The sequence below is a fragment of the Gigantopelta aegis genome, chromosome 8 (assembly GCF_016097555.1).
Source record: "Gigantopelta aegis isolate Gae_Host chromosome 8, Gae_host_genome, whole genome shotgun sequence".
NCBI lineage: Eukaryota > Metazoa > Mollusca > Gastropoda > Neomphalida > Peltospiridae > Gigantopelta > Gigantopelta aegis.
Genome location: NC_054706.1, coordinates 42,405,511 through 42,428,503, shown reverse-complemented (window position 1 = coordinate 42,428,503; position 22,993 = coordinate 42,405,511). Strand labels below are relative to the sequence as shown.

Genomic DNA, 22,993 nt, shown 5'->3' with positions numbered 1-22,993 from the left:
AATCAGCGTCGAATAGTGGCCAAAAACAGAATGAAGATAATCAAGATGATGGTTATAGCCGCCGCTCTGTTCGCAGTATCATGGGCGCCATACTTCGCGATCCTTGCTATCGAGGTCAGAGAGAGAGAGAGAGAGAGAGAGAGAGAGAGAGAGAGAGAGAGAGAGAGAGAGAGAGAGAGAGAGAGAGAGAGAGACAGAGACAGAGACAGAGAGAGAGAGCAGTAATGACAACAATATAACAAAATTTAAAATCTCTTAAAACAAGTTCATGTCAACCATGAGTGGATATAATTTAGGTTTTTTTTAAATATTACTTTTTTATACATAAGTATACATTGTTTTTAGAAAAAGCACCCAATCTAATTACAACAATGTATTATACAGATGCTTAGATATAAATGAAAGGAAATTTAAGTTTTCAAAACCAAGATATACATGTTCTAATGGTTTAATGAGAAGAAAGAAAACCACAACAACAATAAATATTTAAAATATAAATTAAATAAATAAATAATACCTGGGACAAGGAACAGAAACACACAAATATCCTTCCAGTCACATTATAAGTGGCAGTGCACAAAATAGTATCTCAATGGGTGAATGATTGAATGAATGTATAACGACACCCCAGCATAATCATACGCATCGGCCATTGAGTGTCAAACAAAATAAAAGTATAAGAATATGATTATTATATTAAAAATAAAAACTATGTAAAGAGCTGTTAGTAAAGAACAATACAATACAAAAAGCAAGGCAAGTATATGTCTGGGTTATATATATGGGTTATGGAAACCTATAAGTAAAACTTGTGTTAAACCATGGATCATCCATATTGTGCATTTTACATATCTTGGTTTCCATAAACCCAGTTTAACACTAAGATATAGTTGTATTTCTTGTTAAACGTGTCCTTGGTGTGGTTTTTCGCTGGGTTTCCTCAAAGTAACATTTCAGCAGATACCATTTTAGGCACGGTAATCGTGTAATACGTCAGTTTCGTAGAGCCGTGAGACGTGAACGTGTTTTTAGAGACATTTAAATCCACTAGATTAATGTGACGATGTGGAGTTTGTGAAAGATGACCCTTTAACCTGTGACACCTTGTTGATATGCTAAACGTGTAGTGGGTGACATGGCAGGTGTGAATGCGTTGTAATAATTAGAGAAATTGCTTTACTAAACCAGAGCTATATTTCATTCCCACTTAGCGTAAATACCGATATTACAAAACAAAGGTTTTACAACATAGCATAATTTCCTAATGTAATCGGTGCTATTGACTGCACCCATGTAGCTTTAGTGTATCCGAGTAGGGAGGACGGAGTTAGATGTTCAATCGACGGCTTTCTACTCCTCAATGTTCAAGTTGTCTGTAACGCAGAGCTGCTAATCTCAAATATTGTGGCTGGTTGGTTCCCACGACAACAGGATTGTACAAGCAGTCAACCGGTCTCTGTGGTGTCGTGGTTAAGCCATCGGACATAAGGCTGGTAGGTACATGGTTCGCAGCCCAGTACCGGCTCTCACCCAGAGCGAGGTTTAACTACTTATTGGGTAGGTGTAAGACCACTTCAGCCTCTTCTCTTTCACTAATAACTAACACATTGTCCTGGATAGACAGCCAAGATAGCCGAGGTGTGTGTCCAGGACAGCGTGCTTGAACTTTAATTGGATATAAGAACGAAAATAAGATTATTTATCAAACAATATGTCTTTGTTTTGAAATGAAAATAAATCAATTAATTGCAATATGTTTGATGTGTGTAAATAATGCCTTGAAAATATGAATTTTATTCAAGATTAATAATGTACAAACACATGAATTAAAAATTCATTACTATCAAATAATTGGGGCTAATTTTTATTTTGAAATTGTAGCTGGTTTGATGGGTCATCTTGGTGATGCCTATTTATGTTACTTAATTGTATTTGCAAAATATCACATCATGTTTGTTCGCATTTCAGTTTTTCATTGTATTACTGTTCCTTTATGAGTGCATTTTAGTCGAATGTTCCTCATTGGCTAAATCTAACAAAACACTATTCACATCTTTTACAAGTAGTACATTCTTTTATTTTCTGAGAACAATATTTATTGAAGATAACGTTGTTTAATGGTGAAGATTGATCATCTAGAAACCAGTTCTGGTTCTCTATCACACATCTTCTTGACAGTCAATTGAGTCTACTGCAGAAACCAGTTCTGGTTCTCTACCACACATCTTCTTGACAGTCAATCGAGTCTACTGCAGAAACCAGTTCTGGTTCTCTACCACACATTTTCTTGACAGTCAATCGATTCTACTGCAGAAACCAGTGTGTGTGTTCTGGTTCTCTATCACACATCTTCTTGACGCTAGTCTACTGCAGAAACCAGTTCTGGTTCTCTATCACACATCTTCTTGACAGTAGTCTACTGCAGAAACCAGTTCTGGTTCTCTATCACACATCTTCTTGACAGTCAATCGAGTCTACTTTAGAAACCAGTTCTGGTTCTCTACCACACATCTTCTTGACAGTAGTCTACTACAAAAATCAGTTCTGGTTCTCTATCACACATCTTCTTGACAGTCAATCGAGTCTACTGCAGAAACCAGTTCTGGTTCTCTACCACACATCTTTTTTACAGTCAATCAAGTCTACTACAGAAACCAGTTCTGGTTCTCTATCACACATCTACTTGACAGTAGACTACTGCAGAAACCAGTTCTGGTTCTCTATCACATATCTTCTTGACGGTAGTCTACTACAGAAACGAGTTCTGGTTCTCTGTCACACATCTTCTTGACGGTAGTCTACTTTTCTATCACACATCTTCTTGACGGTAGTCTACTACAGAAACGAGTTCTGGTGAATATCGACAAAACTAAAGTATTAATATTTAACGGTAATACAAAGGATTACAAGAAAATATTTACGCTTGGAAATAGGGTAATTGAGAATATAAAGGAGTATAAATACCTAGGACTAACGCTAAGCAAACTTAATAAATTCAACACAACCAAAACGCTGCTGACACAACGAGCAACAAAAGCTATGTATTTTATTTTATTTAAATCTAAAGATAACAACCTATCAATCGAATGTAAATTAAAATGATTCGACTCTATAGTAACCCCAGTCCTTCTATATCGTTGTGAAATATGGGGATATGAAAAATACCGGTATAATTGAAATTATGCATTGTAAACTTCATGAGACGCATACTACCTTTTAAAAAGAGCACACCGTTGTTCAAGTTAAAATTGTAACGGGAAAACAAACAAAGATTTCATTTGTACTACACGAATTAGTGTTGCGTGATCAGTTCTTGAATAAACACAGTTATAAATGGATAAATAATACCAAAGCTATACTTGATCATCTTGGCATGTCAGATACTTGTATGTACTGAAACTTTCAATCCACTAAAATATTAATAGAACAAATTTAATTAAGACAGCATGACCAGTACATTCAAAACAGGAGCAGTGATAAAGATATATCTTCCAAAGGAAAACTTTACAGTATCTTTAAAGATAATCTTAGCTTAAGAAATATGTTAACATTTTATACAACATATCTGGTCCAACCTTATTAAATACAGAACTGCGAACCATTACCTACCAGTTGAAACCGGACGATGGAATAATATCCCTTTAGAACACAGACTTTGCGCACTTTGTGAAATGAACGACATACGTGACGAATATCATTATCTGTTTATAGGTAACTTTTTCATAGATAACCGCAAACTACTTTTGAAACCATATTTCTATGTTAAACCAAATACATTAAAGTATAATGAACTAATGAACACCAACATAATTAGTTATTCAAAAAACACATGTAAAGTAATAAAAGATATCATGAATAAATTTAGAAGCCGTAAGTCCCTACAGACAGTACTAATATTACAATATACAGTCTGTGCACCCTGTTAAAATGATAAGCAGTACTACATCCAACGTGCTGGTATGTTATAAACACTAACATATGCATGCAGTGTAACTAATGTTTAAATCGTGCATAGCCAAATATCATCAACAAAAAATTACATGAAAAACGTACATTGTTTAGAACATTGTATGTTTCTCACTTCCATTGCCGTGTATAATTAAGATCTTGAAATGGTTTCATGAATGTTATGTTTCGTACACGCCCACCCCAAACTCTATATGTAGCAAACATATAACGTATTTTACTATATCATAAGCTATATTTATATACTATTGATAAGATATCACATTTACTCATTTTCGCAATTGTATTATATCTGTACTACTATTTTAATTATAATTGTACTATTTTTGCTCCTGTAAACCAAAAATAAATGAATGAATGAATGAATGAATGAATGAATGTTTAACGACACCCCAGCACGAAAAATACATCGGCTATTGGGTGTCAAACTATGGTAAAATGAAACAAGTGTGATGAGCATCATCAATATAAAAATTCAACAGTTAAATAAAAACACAGTGTAAAGGACCGTGTAAAAATGCAAATATCACAGATATATATATAATTAAAATTTTGAATAAAATTCAGTATCACGTAAAAATTGTAAAATAAGTTCTGGATGGAATCGAAAGGATTCCATCACAGTTCGTAGTCCAAATATATCTTTTCGAATCGCTTTCAGATGGGTACACTCCACCAAAATGTGTCGCACAGTCAGAAGACACTGACAGTGCTCACACTGAGGTGGAGGATCTTTCTTTAAGATAAATGAATGGGTTAAATATGTATGCCCGATGCGGGAACGACACAAGACTATTTCATCCTTCCTGCACTGTCTATAGGAGGACTGCCACTCTCCCAAGACTAGCTTGTTCGCAACCTCACCGTCCCAATCACGTTGCCAAATCGAAAAGATAAATTTGTTAATACCATATTTAAAATCAGTATACGGTACACCAACCCTGGCATGAGGCAAATCCAAAGCAGACTTGGCAGCTAAATCTGCCTTTTCATTACCCCTGATGCCAACATAGCTGGGTACCCAACAAAATACAGTGTCTTTATTGGCAATAGATAAAAAGACACACTTTCGTATCACCATCCCAATTAAGGGATGGTCCAGCTTCATATTACGTAAAGCTTGGAGACACGAAAGTGAGTCAGTAAAAATAATAAATTTGGATGCACTAGAATCCTTTATTTCTTCTAAGGCTTTATTGACTGCCCAAACTTCAGCACTAAAGATCGATGCTGAGTCAGGCAGTCGCATGGAAAGTATTGTGTCTGATGGAAACACTGTAGCACAAGCCACATAATTCCCATCCCGTGATCCATCTGTATACACAGGAATGTAATCACGGTACCCTGTAAACCATGTCCTACAATTGAACATATGTCCTCATATGCCGTAGAATACGGCCTGAGTGTAATAAATTCTTGTCTTGTCTTGTTAAACAAAACAAACTTGTTTGTATGTTGTAGTACTACTCACAAATCACACAATGACTGAATTCATAGTTTTCAACTTCTCTTCGCACGGTAGCTTTCCTTTGAAATATAGATGGTGTGCACTTAATTCTAAGAATTACGATAACATACGGATGTAACGATATAATACCTATGGTGAAAATACACAAACTAGTAGTTTAGTCGATTGTACAATGATTATTGATAAATAATTTGTAGTCAGTCAAGAAAAACATAATGCCATTTTCGCAATTATTCAAACTCCAATCACGACCTTTCTGTCTATATAGATTACCGGCAATCTGATTTGTATTAAACACAAAGAAAAGTAAGCCAGCCAGATATAAATAGAAAGATTGATAAACAGATTTCTGTATAATGAATTCCGATTATCTGCCAACTTTGCCATGTTCACAGAGAACGACTGAACAGTGCAAGACAGCGGCGTTGTTAAATGCCCAAATTTGATGCATGAATATACTGCATGGTGCACCTGTCTGCCACAGTGTGTTTGGTGGTCACCGTCACGTATGAACGGTCACATTATTTCTATGAAACACCATCCTTTTCATAACCATATTATATATATTATAATTCATTATCAGAGCGAGTTTGGTGGTTAACCATTTTCTTTGTATATAATTGCTTTTCTATTTTTATAACGGTCGCATGCTGCTTTTTGACAAAACTGAGCGAAACTGCCCGAATCTGAATAGCAACGGTTATTATGCCTATTATTATTTGTATTACTACCAAATATTTAATTATATAATTTCGAACGAATCACTGCATTTTTATATGGATTACAATTAATAGTGTCAATAGAATGATGGAAATGCGTGGTGATAAGCTTTCGGGCTAACTAATTTTCTCCAGCACTGGGGTGGAGGGGGTGGCAATTGACATTTAGCAGGTGATAGTCTAGTAGAATTTGTGAAAATATAATCTTGAACGAAATATAGCTCTTATAACAGAATTAAAATATTCGTACATCAGTTTACAGTGTCAAATAAGGATATGCTAATCCTGGTCAATTTTCCAATGCACAATGTCAGTGTCTAATACTTCTTGGAGACCTGACACGCTCATTCATTATGTGAGTATAGTTTCAGATAATCTTTCTTTCCTTATTGAAAAATCCATTTGTTGTTGACTCATCCCTTCGAGACATCAATATATCTACATGTATGACTAAGCGTACGACGGTAAGTTCGGTTATGATTAAAGGAGTTGGAGAATCAAAATATATTGAACTATTCATTCAAAAGATAATAGCAGAAACGTTTTCAGATAGTACTAAACCAAATAACTTCCGGCTGGGTCAAAGTTCGAGGTGCATCCAACTTTTGATAGAGAAGTTAATAGCACAAGTGATAAATCAATCTGATTAAAATTAGCTCTACTGGTCTACCAGTAGATCTAACAGCATTGTGTGGACTCCCATGTCCAGGTGACATTTTATCTATAAATAATAATTTAAATATCGATCAATCACAATTCGCCTTTTATAGCGTTATTTGGGAGCATAGACATTCTAAAAATATCGGGCGAGACTAATTATGCAATAGGCGAACTTGTTGGTCTATTTCAACATTAAAAAACGGGGTGGGGGGGATCAGTAATAAACTCTGGATTGTATACTAGTATAAATAGACTTTATGGCTATACCATCACTGGGTTTTTCCATCTTGAAACGAAAGTTCAGCATTAAATTTTTATAGTGGAATTAGTTTCCGGCATACTTCGTAATTCATCTGAATCACTTCGTATACCCTCGGCATAATTCCGAATGTTTTCAAATTCTTTTCAAATCACTGGCATGATTTTGCAAGTAAGATTTTGATTGGTCGAATGAAAGGTCAACTGGACATGAGCTCCATCGGGGTGCTGGTAGATCCACAGGTAATAGTAATTAACCAGTGGAGCTAATTTTAATTAGATTGGTGATAAATGTCAGTGGGTTGGTTGTTAAAAAATTTAGTTTCATCTGGGCAAAACAAGTATGCTATTTTATTTCATCTAGTACCACTGTGTCAAGTAGCCATGTGCTTAAAACATGTATGGGGTACCTGTAAAAAAGTACTCAAATTTTGTGCGGAACTAGGGTAGCCATGTTAACTCTGAAATGAGCAGCTTGACCCTCAATTTTTTTCTGATTTACTTTAAGGGTGAGGGGTGATAATATTTATATCCGTGGTGTATATGTCGATTGATACGCTATAAGTAGGAGTTTTAGCCATATATGTTACTATTGTCGTCTATGGGATTTTGTTTGATGGTATTAACCCTTCAACATTTCAAACTTTCAATATACGTTTTGAATATTCATTAGATAACTTTAAATAGGGAATCGGTAGTTGCTTATATGAGTTGTTGTATCACGAGGCATTCATAGCACACGTTTACTTTATTAAATGCAGTCTGGGGTCTTAAGCAAACAGTTGACAAGGATTAGTTTGTGTTGGACAGTGTTTTGTTTATATTTTTCTAATGGATACCTTAGATTAAGGGAGATTTATTCTCAGCTATATACATGGCGTAGGTTAATGATACTGTCTGATCCACAAAAGTCAGGTTTTAAAAATCTAATACAGAAAATAAACAATGTTTTTTTTTAATTTACTAGTAAATTCTTTACAAAAAATACTACACATCATCCATGCTTCAGAGGATTCAGATTGCTAAACTGTATATAGACTGCACTTCGTTTAGAGCAGTTAGGTAAATATCTGTATTTACCTGTTATTAAACAAAAATACTCTACTTAAATAAAATTCAACATAACCAGCGGTAATAACAAAACAAAATGAGATATTACACTGGGGGTAAACTATACACAAATTGTTTATGACTTTACATGTCCTGGTTGGAATCATTGGATTTTATCTGTCTATGCGAATAGGGGAAACGATTCGATCAATTTAGGCAATATACCTGGAAATAAATCAGTAACCCAAAATGTTCCACCATATTTCGAATTCCAGGAACTATCAAATGTTTCTTTTTCATACACTAGAACTATAGCGTGTAAACTGTTCATATATAAACGCGTTCTACAGAACACTGACTTCAGTAGTCACAACATGTCATCCGCTGCTCGAGGCTGTAAAAGTTCATGGTTTTATCAGATGCTATTTCAATCATTGATATTTATCACAGTATGGTCCCAGATATCGCAAACATTAATTGGGACTTTAAAACCATGATGGATGCTGTTGGAGACTATGCCAAAATGTGGGCCAAGCGTTAGATTGAGCCTGTCGAAAGCCTTTCGGAATGGGGCAAGTCAATACGCGATATTGTTATTAGGTGAATGCACACACTACGAACGAAGACAAAATTATAATGTTTTTATATAACATGGTAACAGCATAATGCTATTATGATGTTATATTTAAATAAACCCGATACATTTATTTTTCTAGCAGTGCGTCACCAATATCAACATTAAAAAGTCAAATTAAAGTAAATTCGGTTGCTATTTGTTTGAGGTTGAGGTGGGGGTTTCCCCTTATAAACTGACTGGACAATATAGTTAGCTCTAAAATTGGCTTTCTCATCTTATAGTCAAACAGCTTCATGACAATAGCTAGACCTACACATTTAGCTGTGAAAATAAATTGAAAGAAGTGATTAATTGCTCCCCTATATTACTTTAGGGGAGCCATCGTATTACCATATTGATACTATATTAATTCATATGCTAAGGAGAGCTACAGTTACTCTCTTTGAATGGGAACACGTTATAGCTCCCTATAAACGGCGCAGCCTTTTGACCCTGATAATTATTAGTTTTGTCTGTGTTATAGATATTTGGCATAATTTCTCTAATATATCTTCTGACATTAGTCATGATAATTAATAGTTTTAATACATTGTATTTTGTTGGGTGCCCAGCTATGTTGGCATCAGGGGTAATGAAAAGGCAGATTCAGTTGCCGTCTGCTTTGGATTTGCCTCATGCCAGGGTTGGTGTGCTTTATACTGATTTTAAATATAGTATCAACCTATTTATCTTTTCGACTGGGCAACATGATTGGGATGGTGCGGTTGCGAACAAGCTGCATACCATCAAGCCAGTCTTGGGAGGGTGGCAGTCCTCCTATGGACAGTGCAGGAAGGATGAAATAGTCTTGTGTCGTGCTCGCATTGGTCATACATACTTGATCCATTCATTTATCTTGAAGAAAGATCCTCCACCTCAGTGTGTGCATTGTCAGTGTACTCTGGCGGTGCGCCACATTTTGGTGGAATGTAAGCATCTGAAAGAAACTCGAAAAGACATATTTAGTTAGAGAAATGTGATGGAATCATTTTGATTTCATCCAGAATTTGTTTACAATTTTTACGTGATACTGACTTTTACTCTAAATTTTAATTTTATCTATCTGTGATATTTGTATTTTTGCACAGTTCTTTACACTGTGTTTTTATTTGACTCTTGAATTTTTATATTTATGTTGATCATCACTTCATGTTTTAACTTAGTTTGGCACCTAATAGCCGATGTATTTTTCGTGCTGGGGTGTCGTTAAACATTCATTCATTGATTCATTCATTTATAGTTTTGAGTCATGTACAGTACACATGTACAGTTTTACCTATGATATATGTTTTGAAATTCTGAACCAGATAATTAATCGCTTTGGATTTGTGTTATTCATATTTTGCATAGTTTCTGCTATGATAAGCGTTATGATTATCTGTGTGTTTTTGTTTTCAGAAGATAACGGGCCACGACGGAGCAGAAGAGTCGGCTGGGACCCTGAATCTCATCCGCCTCACCCTGTCTGCGTTCAGCACGGCGTACAACGTGTTCCTCTATGTTATTTACAACAAAAACTTCAGGGACGGATTCAAGGCCATGTGCCCCTTCTGTTTCCGTGTTCCGAGAAACATTGTCGCTCCATCGTTTATACGAACTTCAGATGTGCCTACAACAGAATTCAATAAGTAGAGTTTGTTAGTCCCATACACAATCAAAACAGCCCAAACATTCACCTGTGTTGAGCTACGATTTAATTTTAGAAACAGAACTTGAGAAGGATATATATATATATATATATACGTACTTCGGTTTCATCAAATATGTACGGCACTCACGCAAGTAGTATTGTGGTTAATCCATTAGACTTAAGGCATATAGGTACCGAGTTCGCATTCTGGTACCGGCTCTAACACTGTGACCTCAAATAGCAGATATGTGCGCCCATCATAGTGAGCTTGAAACGTAATTTCATGTAAGCAGGAAAATGAAATTGTTGTTGATCATATTCAATGAAGTAAAACAGCACAAACTAAACTATTTAAAAATGAAAATTTTGGGTTTTCATTTTCTCAAGAGTGCCATACTAACAATATTATGGTACATACATAAAAAATAGCTTGTTAATATATAGAGGATAATAAATTCGTGGTCGTTCGATACCATTTATCTTACAACCAACGAGATGCTTAAGAACGTGTCTAACTAGCGAAAGCTCTCTCTCTCTCTCTCTCTCTCTCTCTCTCTCTCTCTCTCTCTCTCTCTCTCTCTCTCTCTCTGTATATATACTGAACAGCATTGAAAACGCACAAGAAATGTATGGATTTCGAAAAGAAATCCTGAGCAATAAATGTTTTTGTTGTGAACAGCAACAGATGGATGATTGATAATAACAACAAACAAGAAAGGATGCATAATAATTTATTAGTTTTAATTCATCTACGTATGAAAGACACGTGGGGTCACAATGAAAAGTCAACAGCGTATATGACCACCATCTGCAGCAACACGTGCCATGCAACGTCTTCTCATCGACCCGATAAGTCTGCGAATAGTGTTCTGGGGAATAGCATTCCACTCCTACTGTAGTGCGTTTTCCAGTTCTCTAAGGTTATTCATTTGTGAAACGACGTGAGATGCGTTGACCAAGGTAATCTCAAACATCTCTGTTGGCGATAAATCAGGGGACAGTGCTGGCCATTCAAGCAAAGGGACATTATTGTTCGCTAGATACTGTGTTGTAACACGTGCTGTGTGCGCTCGGGCGTTGTCTTGCTGAAATGTGTGCATATCCCGGTGCTGATGAAAGAAGGGAATGACGTGATTTTGCAAGACGTTATCCCGGTAGTAAATGGCATTCATTCTGCCACGGCAAACATGGAGTGCTGTTCGGTGATGATAACTGATCCCGCCTCACACCATAACACTCCCTCCACCCCATCGATCCTTCTGGACAAGGCAGTCATTGTGGTAACGTTTTCCACGTCTACGCCACACCCGCAACCGACCATCAGCATTTCTTAAATGGAAACGGAATTCTTCAGAGAATAGCACACCATGCCAACGTTGTAATCTCCAATGTCGATACGTCGGCGCTAATTTCGATGTCGATCAGTCAGAATAGGTCCAACATATTGTCGTTGAGCACGCAGCCCAGCAGAGCGAAGACAGCGACGCACAGTGTCTGCGCTGATAACCCTTCGTCGACCTTGAACAGGTGGTGCAGTCCTGGCAGCTGGCAGCGTTCGATCACAAATATGGAGGCGAACAACATGGTGATCTTATCGTGGTGTCGTAACACATCACTGGCCTGGACGCGGACGGTCCCTGGTGGTTCCTGTCTGCTGGTATCTCCTGTGAAGTATAGTGATTGTTGAATGGTGGCATCCAAACCGCTGTGCGATGACTCTACTCGAAATGCCGACTTGAAGCATGCATATATATATATATATATATATATATATATATATATATATATATATATATATATATATATATATATACTGACGGGCAAAAGAAAGTATACCAAAGATTTCTTAAATATTTTCTTATATCAGACCGATAGTCAAAGTTCATGAAATAAAAAATATTGACATGGTCCGTGTAAACACCACTCCCTGTTCTGGCATTGGCTATTGTTGTCGCAATCAATTGGTGAAAAGTCAATTTAACGTTTTGCATGAACTTCTTAAGTCGCACGTGCAAAATGTGTATAAAAACGCAGAAGTATGAATGTGCAGAGTCCACTTGTTCATAAAATCACCCAAGATATGCCACGTCTAACGGCAGAACAGAGGGAACGCACCATTGGTATGGTGCAGGTGGGAACATCGTACACCGATTTTGCACGACGATTTGCTTGCACCAAAACAACGATAGTGAGATTAATGAGACGATTTAGGCAGACAGGAAGAACAACTGACCTACCACGTAGCGGAAGATCGCATGTTCAACACCGCGGGAAGACCGCTATCTGCGAACGTTACATCTTCGCAATAGGTTCTTGACCGTGACGTCATCTTCATCTAATGCTTTGGGTCGTATTGTAAGTCGACGCACTGTGGCACGGCGACTAAGAGCACATGGAATTCGTGCCTACAGACCATATAGAGGAACAGTGCTAACACGTGATCATCGCGTCCGGAGGTTACGATGGGCCAGAACAGTACTTTGATGGCGACTTCAACAGTGGCAGAGGGTGCTATTTTCAGATGAAAGCAGGTTCTCTCTCTACAGGTCCGACGGCAGAGTTCGAGTTTACAGGCGTAGAGGAGAAAGAACGGCACGAGCCTGTGTTCAAGAATTTGAACCTTTTGGCGGAGGCAGTATGATGGTGTGGGGTGGTATTTGTGGTGACCAGAAGACGGAACTTGTCGTCATCGATGGTAATCTAACCTTTGTTAGATATCGTGATGAAATCCTGCGTCCCGTGGTTCTTCCATTTCTTCAACAAATGCAACGTGGAACCATATTTCAACACGACAACGCAAGGCCCCATACTGCTCGGATAGTACAGAACTTCATACAAGCTAACAACATCGATGTTTTACCTTGGCCAGCTCGATCTCCAGACATGTCCCCGATTGAACACATTTGGGATCAACTTGATACACGAATCCGACGACGTCCCAACACCCCCCCCCCCCCCCCCCCCCCACACACACAGGTAACAGACAACAGCTTGCACAGGCTCTGGCAGAAGAATGGAGAAGAATACCCAATGACATCATCAGGCGATTGACCCGTTCCATGAGACATCGTGTCATGGCGTGTATTGATGCTCAGGGTGGCCATACCCGTTATTAGACTTTCATTGCCTAAACATTTATTGGAAAAGTTGACCGTGTTTATTTCAGCACATTGTGTCAATTCATAAGCTGACCCCACGTGAGTATCGAACATTATCATGCAACCTGTAGGTATTGTTCAACTGTGAAATTACATGTAATAAACTAAAAATGTATAAAATTTTCAATATGTTTTAGTTATTTTATTTTCGTTTTATATTTCGTCGGTATACTTTCTTTTGCCCGTCAGTATATATATATATATATATGACCGAGAGAGGTGTTATTACTAGAGTGTGTTTCCGTATCGTAGATATCACATATTAGGAATAAACATTGTATTATGCGAGCTGACTGGAATTAAATTTGTGTATGCAGTTTACAAAAGCATGTTGTATTAAGATTGAAATTATGATAAAGAGATTATTACCTTCGTGTGTTTCTGTATCTTCAGTATCATATATTAGGAATAAAAATAAGGCTCGTATAATACAATTTTTATTTTTAATACATATGATATGATATTGACGATACGGAAAAACACTCTGGTAATGACCTCTATTTATATATATATATATTATTTTACGAGTGACATAAACATGATAAGAAATGGTAGCAAGTTTAGTATTTATTACCCACAATCGATCTTAATTTATATCGCTCAACTCTTCTGGTTGACATTCCTGTACGGTTGTAGTGCGCCAATCGATGACTTCGAAGTGTACCAAGATATTTTTAACAATATTGTCTATAATATGTGTGTGGTGGTTATGCGAACGTTATAATTAACAGGGGTTTTTTAGTCAAAGAAAAAATATTTCGATGAAATAAAATGTATTCCTAGAAACACTGTTTTTAATGACTGAAGTTAGTTTTGCAAAGAAAACAAATGCATTGAAAACCAGCGGATTACCCTCTCAACCCTCCAATAATAAAGCAAAAAGTAAACCATAACAAAAAAGAAAACGAAATACAGATTGAACATTCGTCATGCGCATTCTGCTTTCAAAACGGAATGGGATTAGACAGAACAAACTGCATTTTAAGCATCAACGAATTTACAATGTATACACACTTAAGCCTGCATACATACATACATACATACATACATAGTCGTTCCAGCCAGTGCACGACTGGTATATGAAAGGCCGTGGTGTGTGCTATCCTGTTTGTGGGATGGTGCATATAGAAGATCCCTTTCTACTAATGTAAAAACTACCAAACTTCCATCCTGTAGCCGATGATTAATAAATCAATGTGCTCTAGCGTGTCGTTAAACAAAACAAACTTTAACGTTAACATGTATACATACATAAATAGATACATAGATACATACATACATATATACATACGTACGTACGTACGTACATACGTACATACGTACATACATAGATACATGCATGCATGCATACATACATACATACATACATACATACATACATATACATACATACATACATACATACATACATACATAATACATACATTCATACATCAATACATACTAGCCAGTGCCAGGTCTGCCCACTGTTTCATGCACGTAAGCGGGATCGACCACGTAGCTTGTAGGCCCCATGCATATAGTTGAGTTAAAGAGCATCCTTTTTGTGGATGCCTCAATAGCTCAAAAGGTATCGTGGCAAGTTTGCAAGCTGCGGGTGATTCGGTGCCATAGGTTCGAGTCCCAGCAACGGCATGGGACAATTTGTGAGGCCAGAAAGGATTTAATTATCCCCTGCGCCAGTGCGTTAATATATATGTATGTAACAGTCAACCTCGACATACATACACTACATAGATATACATACATACATACATACATACATACATACATACAGATAATCGTACATATACATACATACGTATATGTCCCAGTTGGGACACTGTGGGCTTCAACAAGCGACCCGATGGACAACTTATGGTGAACCTTCAGTAGCTACAGTGTAGGATTAGATGGCATGCCAAGCCTGGCTGAAGGCAGACAATACTTGTGGTAGACTCGGGCCTATTGTTACTTTGGTTTCAACAGTGCACTGATGTGAACTTTATGTTAGGATATCTTTTCATAAGTATTTTAAAATTCTGTGCACAAAATGTTGTTAAATAATTGAAATTTGATCGGGGTTTTTTTTTGTGTGGGGGGTTTGTATTGTTACAAAGTTTATTCAAGTTTTATGTGTTTGTTATGCGTGAATTTGCATGTAAGTATTGCTTGAAAGGTGTATGATATGAATGTATATTAGTACTTTGTTATATAAATAAGTAGTCATAAATAAATGTTTAATGTTTAATCACTGATTGTGGTTACTCTAGTTTGTAACGCAGGTTATTCTCAGAATAACCTGATCGACTATCACTTGCAATCGTGCTCGTATTGAATAATTCTTCATCCATTATTGGCTGTTTCATATAGTAATAAATCACAGGTAATTGTATATTCCAATCGGAACCACAAAATCGTTAACAAATTGAAAATCTTAGGCTTTTTAACGGTTGTAATTACATATCAAATATATTTTCCAGCATAACATATTAGTGGCTGTATATTAAACGTGTTCCTGATCGTTCGGATATTTGTATTAGCGTAAATTTCATTTTATTTCCTAAACTATTGTTTTTTCGTACGTACAAAATCCAGTTTGGGCTTGTTACAAATATTAAGACGACCAGAAACATATTGAATATACAGACACTGATATTCTAAACAAGAAAATGTATTTAATATGTAAGTTTAATCGTAGAAATATTTTATTAGTCGGAAACATTTTACAATGCCGCAAACTCAGGAATGTCCCTTTAACAAGATTATGACTTTCCCGCTAATCACTGTCCGATGCTTTATCTATGAAATGGTTGACTGTCACTCCATGAGATGATACGTTCTTTTCAAAATAGAAACGTTCAAAATATTTTGACACGATCTACTCGTTTGAGAACATGTACGTTTCGAAACCTACGAGGTATTTCCCTACATAATTTGACCACTGATCTTATAATTGTTGTACTTGCAGAAACACCTTAGTCAAAATAAGTGTGTTATATTTTGCTGAATGACAGAAAAACTGTGCTTTATGTTTGTATACATTAGACTTCACAGTTGACATTCATTGCCTTAATCACACATTAGGCCATTAGGCCTAATTGAATCAACTATTTTCTAAGTATTGTTTACATTTGTTAAATTATGACGCTTGATCGGACCAGGGGAACCGACTGATGGCAATATCACTATTTACGAACGATCATTTGACTGGGGTTTTTTTATCAATAGAAATACAGATATATTTCCATTATCAACAGGTGGCTGTTATATACAGGTAAATAAAAACATGAAATAGTTTACTATGAAAGCTACTACTAAATTGGAATGCATATGAGTGTCAACGGTCGTCACAAACATATAAAATAGTAGAGGAAAAAACTATTGCTGTGACGATAAACCGGTACACTGGTGCGCCGCGATGATAAAATAGTAGAGGAAGAAAACTATTGCTGTGACGATAAACCGGTACACTGGTGCACCGCGATGATAAAATAGCAGGCGAAGAAAACTATTGCTGTGACGATAAACCGGTACACTGGTGCACCGCGATGATAAAATAGCATGGCGAAGAAAACTATTGCTGTGACGATAAACCGGTACACTGGTGCACCGCGATGATAAAATAGCAGACGAACAAAACTATTGCTGTGACGATAAACCGGTACACTGGTGTACCGCGATGATAAAATAGCAGACGAAGAAAACTATTGCTGTGACGATAAACCGGCACACTGGTGCACCGCGATGATAAAATAGCAGACGAAGAAAACTATTGCTGTGACGATAAACCGGCACACTGGTGCACCGCGATGATAAAATAGCAGACGAAGAAAACTATTGCTGTGACGATAAACCGGCACACTGGTGCACCGCGATGATAAAATAGCAGACGAAGAAAACTATTGCTGTGACGATAAACCGGCACACTGGTGCACCGCGATGATAAAATAGCAGACGAAGAAAACTATTGCCGTGACGGTAAACCGACACACTGGTGCACCGCGATGATAAAATAGTAGACGAAGAAAACTATTGCCGTGACGATAAACCGGCACACTGGTGCACCGCGATGATAAAACAGTAGAGGAAGAAAACTATTGCTGTGACTGTAAACCGGTACACTGGTGCACCGCGATGATAAAATTGTAGACAAAGAAAACTATTGCTGTGACGGTAAACCGGCACACTGGTGCACCGCGATGATAAAATAGTAGACGAAGAAAACTATTGCTGTGACGGTAAACCGGCACACTGGTGCACCGCGATGATAAAATAGTAGAGGAAGAAAACTATTGCTGTGACGGTAAACCGGTACACTGGTGCACCGCGATGATAAAATAGTAGAGGAAGAAAACTATTGCTGTAGAGGAAAAAAACTATTCCTGTGACTGTAAACCGGTACACTGGTGCACCGCGATCATAACATAGTAGAGGAAGAAAACTATTGCTGTGACGGTAAACCGGCACACTGGTGCACCGCGATGATAAAATAGTAGAGGAAGAAAACTATTGCTGTGACGATAAACCGGTACACTGGTGTACCGCGATGATAAAATAGCAGACGGAGAAAACTATTGCTGTGACGATAAACCGGTACACTGGTGCACCGCGATGATAAAATAGCAGACGAAGAAAACTATTGCTGTGACGATAAACCGGTACACTGGTGCACCGCGATGATAAAATAGTACAGGAAGAAAACTATTGCTGTGACGGTAAACCGGCACACTGGTGCACCGCGATGATAAAATAGTAGACGAAGAAAACTATTGCTGTGACGGTAAACCGGCACACTGGTGCACCGCGATGATAAAATAGTAGACGAAGAAAACTATTGCTGTGACGGTAAACCGGCACACTGGTGCACCGCGATGATAAAATAGTAGACGAAGAAAACTATTGCTGTGACTGTAAACCGGCACACTGGTGCACCGCGATGATAAAATAGTAGACGAAGAAAACTATTGCTGTGACGATAAACCGGCACACTGTAAACCGGCACACTGGTGCACCGCGATGATAAAATAGTAGAGGAAGAAAACTATTGCTATTGCTGTGACGGTAAAACCGGCACACTGGTGCACCGCGATGATAAAATAGTAGACGAAGAAAACTATTGCTGTGACGGTAAACCGGCACACTGGTGTACCGCGATGATAAAATAGTAGAGGAAGAAAACTATTGCTGTGACGATAAACCGGCACACTGGTGCACCGCGATGATAAAATAGCAGACGAAGAAAACTATTGCTGTGACGATAAACCGGCACACTGGTGCACCGCGATGATAAAATAGCAGACGAAAAAAACTATTGCTGTGACGATAAACCGGCACACTGGTGCACCGCGATGATAAAATAGCAGACAAAGAAAACTATTGCTGTGACGATAAACCGGCACACTGGTGCACCGCGATGATAAAATAGCAGACGAAGAAAACTATTGCTGTGACGATAAACCGGCACACTGGTGCACCGCGATGATAAAATAGTAGACGAAGAAAACTATTGCCGTGACGGTAAACCGACACACTGGTGCACCGCGATGATAAAATAGTAGACGAAGAAAACTATTGCCGTGACGATAAACCGGCACACTGGTGCACCGCGATGATAAAACAGTAGAGGAAGAAAACTATTGCTGTGACTGTAAACCGGCACACTGGTGCACCGCGATGATAAAATTGTAGACGAAGAAAACTATTGCTGTGACGGTAAACCGGCACACTGGTGCACCGCGATGATAAAATAGTAGACGAAGAAAACTATTGCTGTGATGGTAAACCGGCACACTGGTGCACCGCGATGATAAAATAGTAGAGGAAGAAAACTATTGCTGTGACGGTAAACCGGTACACTGGTGCACCGCGATGATAAAATAGTAGAGGAAGAAAACTATTGCTGTAGAGGAAAAAAACTATTGCTGTGACTGTAAACCGGTACACTGGTGCACCGCGATGATAAAATAGCAGACGAAGAAAACTATTGCTGTGACGATAAACCGGTACACTGGTGCACCGCGATGATAAAATAGTACAGGAAGAAAACTATTGCTGTGACGGTAAACCGGCACACTGGTGCACCGCGATGATAAAATAGTAGACGAAGAAAACTATTGCTGTGACTGTAAACCGGCACACTGGTGCACCGCGATGATAAAATAGTAGACGAAGAAAACTATTCCTGTGACGGTAAACCGGCACACTGGTGCACCGCGATGATAAAATAGTAGAGGAAGAAAACTATTGCTGTGACTGTAAACCGGCACACTGGTGCACCGCGATGATAAAATAGTAGACGAAGAAAACTATTGCTGTGACAGTAAACCGGCACACTGGTGCACCGCGATGATAAAATAGTAGAGGAAGAAAACTATTGCTGTGACTGTAAACCGACACACTGGTGCACCGCGATGATAAAATAGTAGAGGAAGAAAACTATTGCTGTGACTGTAAACCGGCACACTGGTGCACCGCGATGATAAAATAGTAGAGGAAGAAAACTATTGCTGTGACTGTAAACCGGCACACTGGTGCACCGCGATGATAAAATAGTAGAGGAAGAAAACTATTGATGTGACGGTAAACCGGCACACTGGTGCACCGCGATGATAAAATAGTAGACGAAGAAAACTATTGCTGTGACGGTAAACCGGCACACTGGTGTACCGCGATGATAAAATAGTAGAGGAAGAAAACTATTGCTGTGACGGTAAACCGGTACACTGGTGCACCGCGATGATAAAATAGTAGAGGAAGAAAACTATTGCTGTGACGGTAAACCGACACACTGGTGCACCGCGATGATAAAATAGTAGACGAAGAAAACTATTGCTGTGACGATAAACCGGCACACTGGTGCACCGCGATGATAAAATAGTAGAGGAAGAAAACTATTGCTGTGACTGTAAACCGGTACACTGGTGCACCGCGATGATAAAATAGTAGAGGAAGAAAACTATTGCTGTGACGGTAAACCGGTACACTGGTGCACCGCGATGATAAAATAGTAGAGGAAGAAAACTATTGCTGTGACGGTAAACCGGTACACTGGTGCACCGCGATGATAAAATAGTAGAGGAAGAAAACTATTGCTGTGACGGTAAACCGGTACACTGGTGCACCGCGATGATAAAATAGTAGAGGAAGAAAACTATTGCTGTGACGATAAACCGGTATACTGGTATACCGCGATGATAAATCAGCGCGATACGAACCGCGGTACACTTTTCAACATGTTTACATTTATTTTTACACTTATTGTTTGCTTGCATCTTATTTTAAACTTTAACGTGTATAAACACGTTTTGTTAAGTCACTCGATAATACACCTTTTATAAACGGCTTTTATTTATGAGTCGCAAAAGGTTGCAAGTAAAACACCATTATACATTTAATAAAAGGGCAAGTTTGCCAATCTAATTAAAATTAGCTCCACTATTACATGTGGATCTAACACCAGCCAGTTGGAGTTCATGCCCACCAATCGAAACCTTACTTTCAGAATCCTGCCAGTGATTTAAAACTAACAACACTGCGTAGTCCCCAATGTCCAGGTAACATTTCGTCTGTAAATAATAATTTAAATATTGACCAATCACACTTCGCCTTTTATAACGTTATTTGGGTGCATACAAATTCTAAAAATATCGGGCGATTCTATTTTAGTGGCCGCAGTACAGCGAACCATACCAATACGTACGGGGTGGGTTATCAGTCTTCAATTTTACATTAAAAATAATTTATTTATTTATAAAAAAAAAACCCAACTAAATCAGTCTTCAGTTTTACATTAAAAATTATTTATTTTATAAAATAAAACATGTTTTAAGGCATTCGTAATTCACACGAAACATGTCGTATACCCTCAGGATAATTCGGAATGTTTTCAAATTATTTTTAAATCACTGGCAGGATTCTGCAAGTAAGGTTTTGATTGGTGGACATGAGCTCCAACTGGCTGGTGTTAGATCCACATGTAATAGTGGAGCTAATTTTAATTAGATTGGCAAAAATCGTGACAGACAGAGTCATATCTCACTAGCAGCAGTGAAACGGCCTCAGATTACAGTTATCTTCCCATTTGGAAATCTCTCCGCGCAAGTAGTCTGCTGTTTGACTGTGATTATTTCATGGTAGACAGATATGAAGTGGCAACTATTTGACTGAAGTGACGGGGAGAGCATGTAGTTTATAAACATGTGTAACTTGTTGACATTGAAGATTCCGGTCCATGCAAAAGTAGTTCTTTTTGTGTAAAATGGGTGTACTCCGGCCAGGTTTAGAGGTGTGTTTGTTTAATTCAATATGCTGGGAGAAAGAGCTAGACAACAGGGGTTGTCCTTTTCAGGATGTGTGTCTCCTAGGCAGGCAAATGTACATACAAAAATCCACGGGCCTGCTGATATTAATAAAATGTTATAGCCACTAAGGCTATATAGAAACATATAGCGAAATTAATTGTGGTCTGTGGCCTGATATAGTTCACACATTACACCGGTTAAATGCTTCATTCTGTTGAGGTGAAATTATACAGACTGATTGTGAATACCTCAAGGAATATGAAAACTCATTTATTTATTTTCTAAATATTTTATTAAATTAAAAACTTTTTTTTTCAACTTTTAAATTTCAATATCCCCCCCCCCCCCCACCCCAAATAGCATAAAATTACCTCTGATGTTACTACATCTTGCAATATTTTGTAACAGTTTTGAGCTAATAATTTGGTAAAAAAAGAAAGAAAAAAAAGGAGCGAAAGTTGGATTTTGTTGGTCAGTATTGATATTTTTTTTAAATATTGATATTTTTTTAAAATATTGAATTTTAATGACTTTCTCAATTATTGCAATTGGACAGAAGATCCAAATATAATGAGTATATCAATACTAATTGTAATTAAACACTTTAAATAAATAGTATACAGTTTCTAACAAGATTAAGTACTCTAATAATACATTTCAGCTACATTTATGTAAATTACACCCTTCAATCATTTTTGAAAAATGGTCTTTTATCCTTCGAAAATCTAATCAGCTAATATTCTATGCTGTCTGAATGTATTTATTGTGTTCAGTAATCAGATGCTGGTACACTTGTCAAGTTTATTGCAGAAAATGTGCCAAAAAGGTTAACATTTGGCTTCTAATACATATGGCAGAATAATCCATAATGCATACTACAAACATCCTTCCAATCAAGAAATACTACACTGAGGTCTCCAAGACACTGGCACATGATTACACTTGTTAACAGTTATCACTGGAAACTGAAAAATATGGTGCAAGTATCTCTTGGTAGGATTTATATCAGCATTTTGTGCCAAAATCTTCATGTTCAAAGTTGTCGTCAACAAAAAACATATTATGGTATATACCTAAGTAACATCTGTAGGGCATATTCATATTAATATGCATTTATAGAGGCTGTTTTGCCTTTTACCAAGTGGCTACATGTCTAATACAGTAAATGAAGTAGATTCAGTAAATA

General features: G+C 37.6%; 1 protein-coding gene across 1 annotated transcript in view; it reads left to right on the top strand.

Annotated features, from left to right (window-relative positions):
- Positions 1-2,791, top strand: part of LOC121379671 (neuromedin-K receptor-like) — a 7,373-nt gene extending 4,582 nt beyond the window's left edge. The window contains exons 2-3 of the mRNA XM_041508320.1: positions 1-114; positions 2,465-2,791. The exon at positions 1-114 is cut by the window's left edge and continues 37 nt beyond it. Coding sequence (XP_041364254.1) covers positions 1-114; positions 2,465-2,791 — 441 coding nt within the window. The remainder of the gene's footprint in view (positions 115-2,464) is intronic.
- The last annotated feature ends 20,202 nt before the right edge of the window (positions 2,792-22,993 follow it).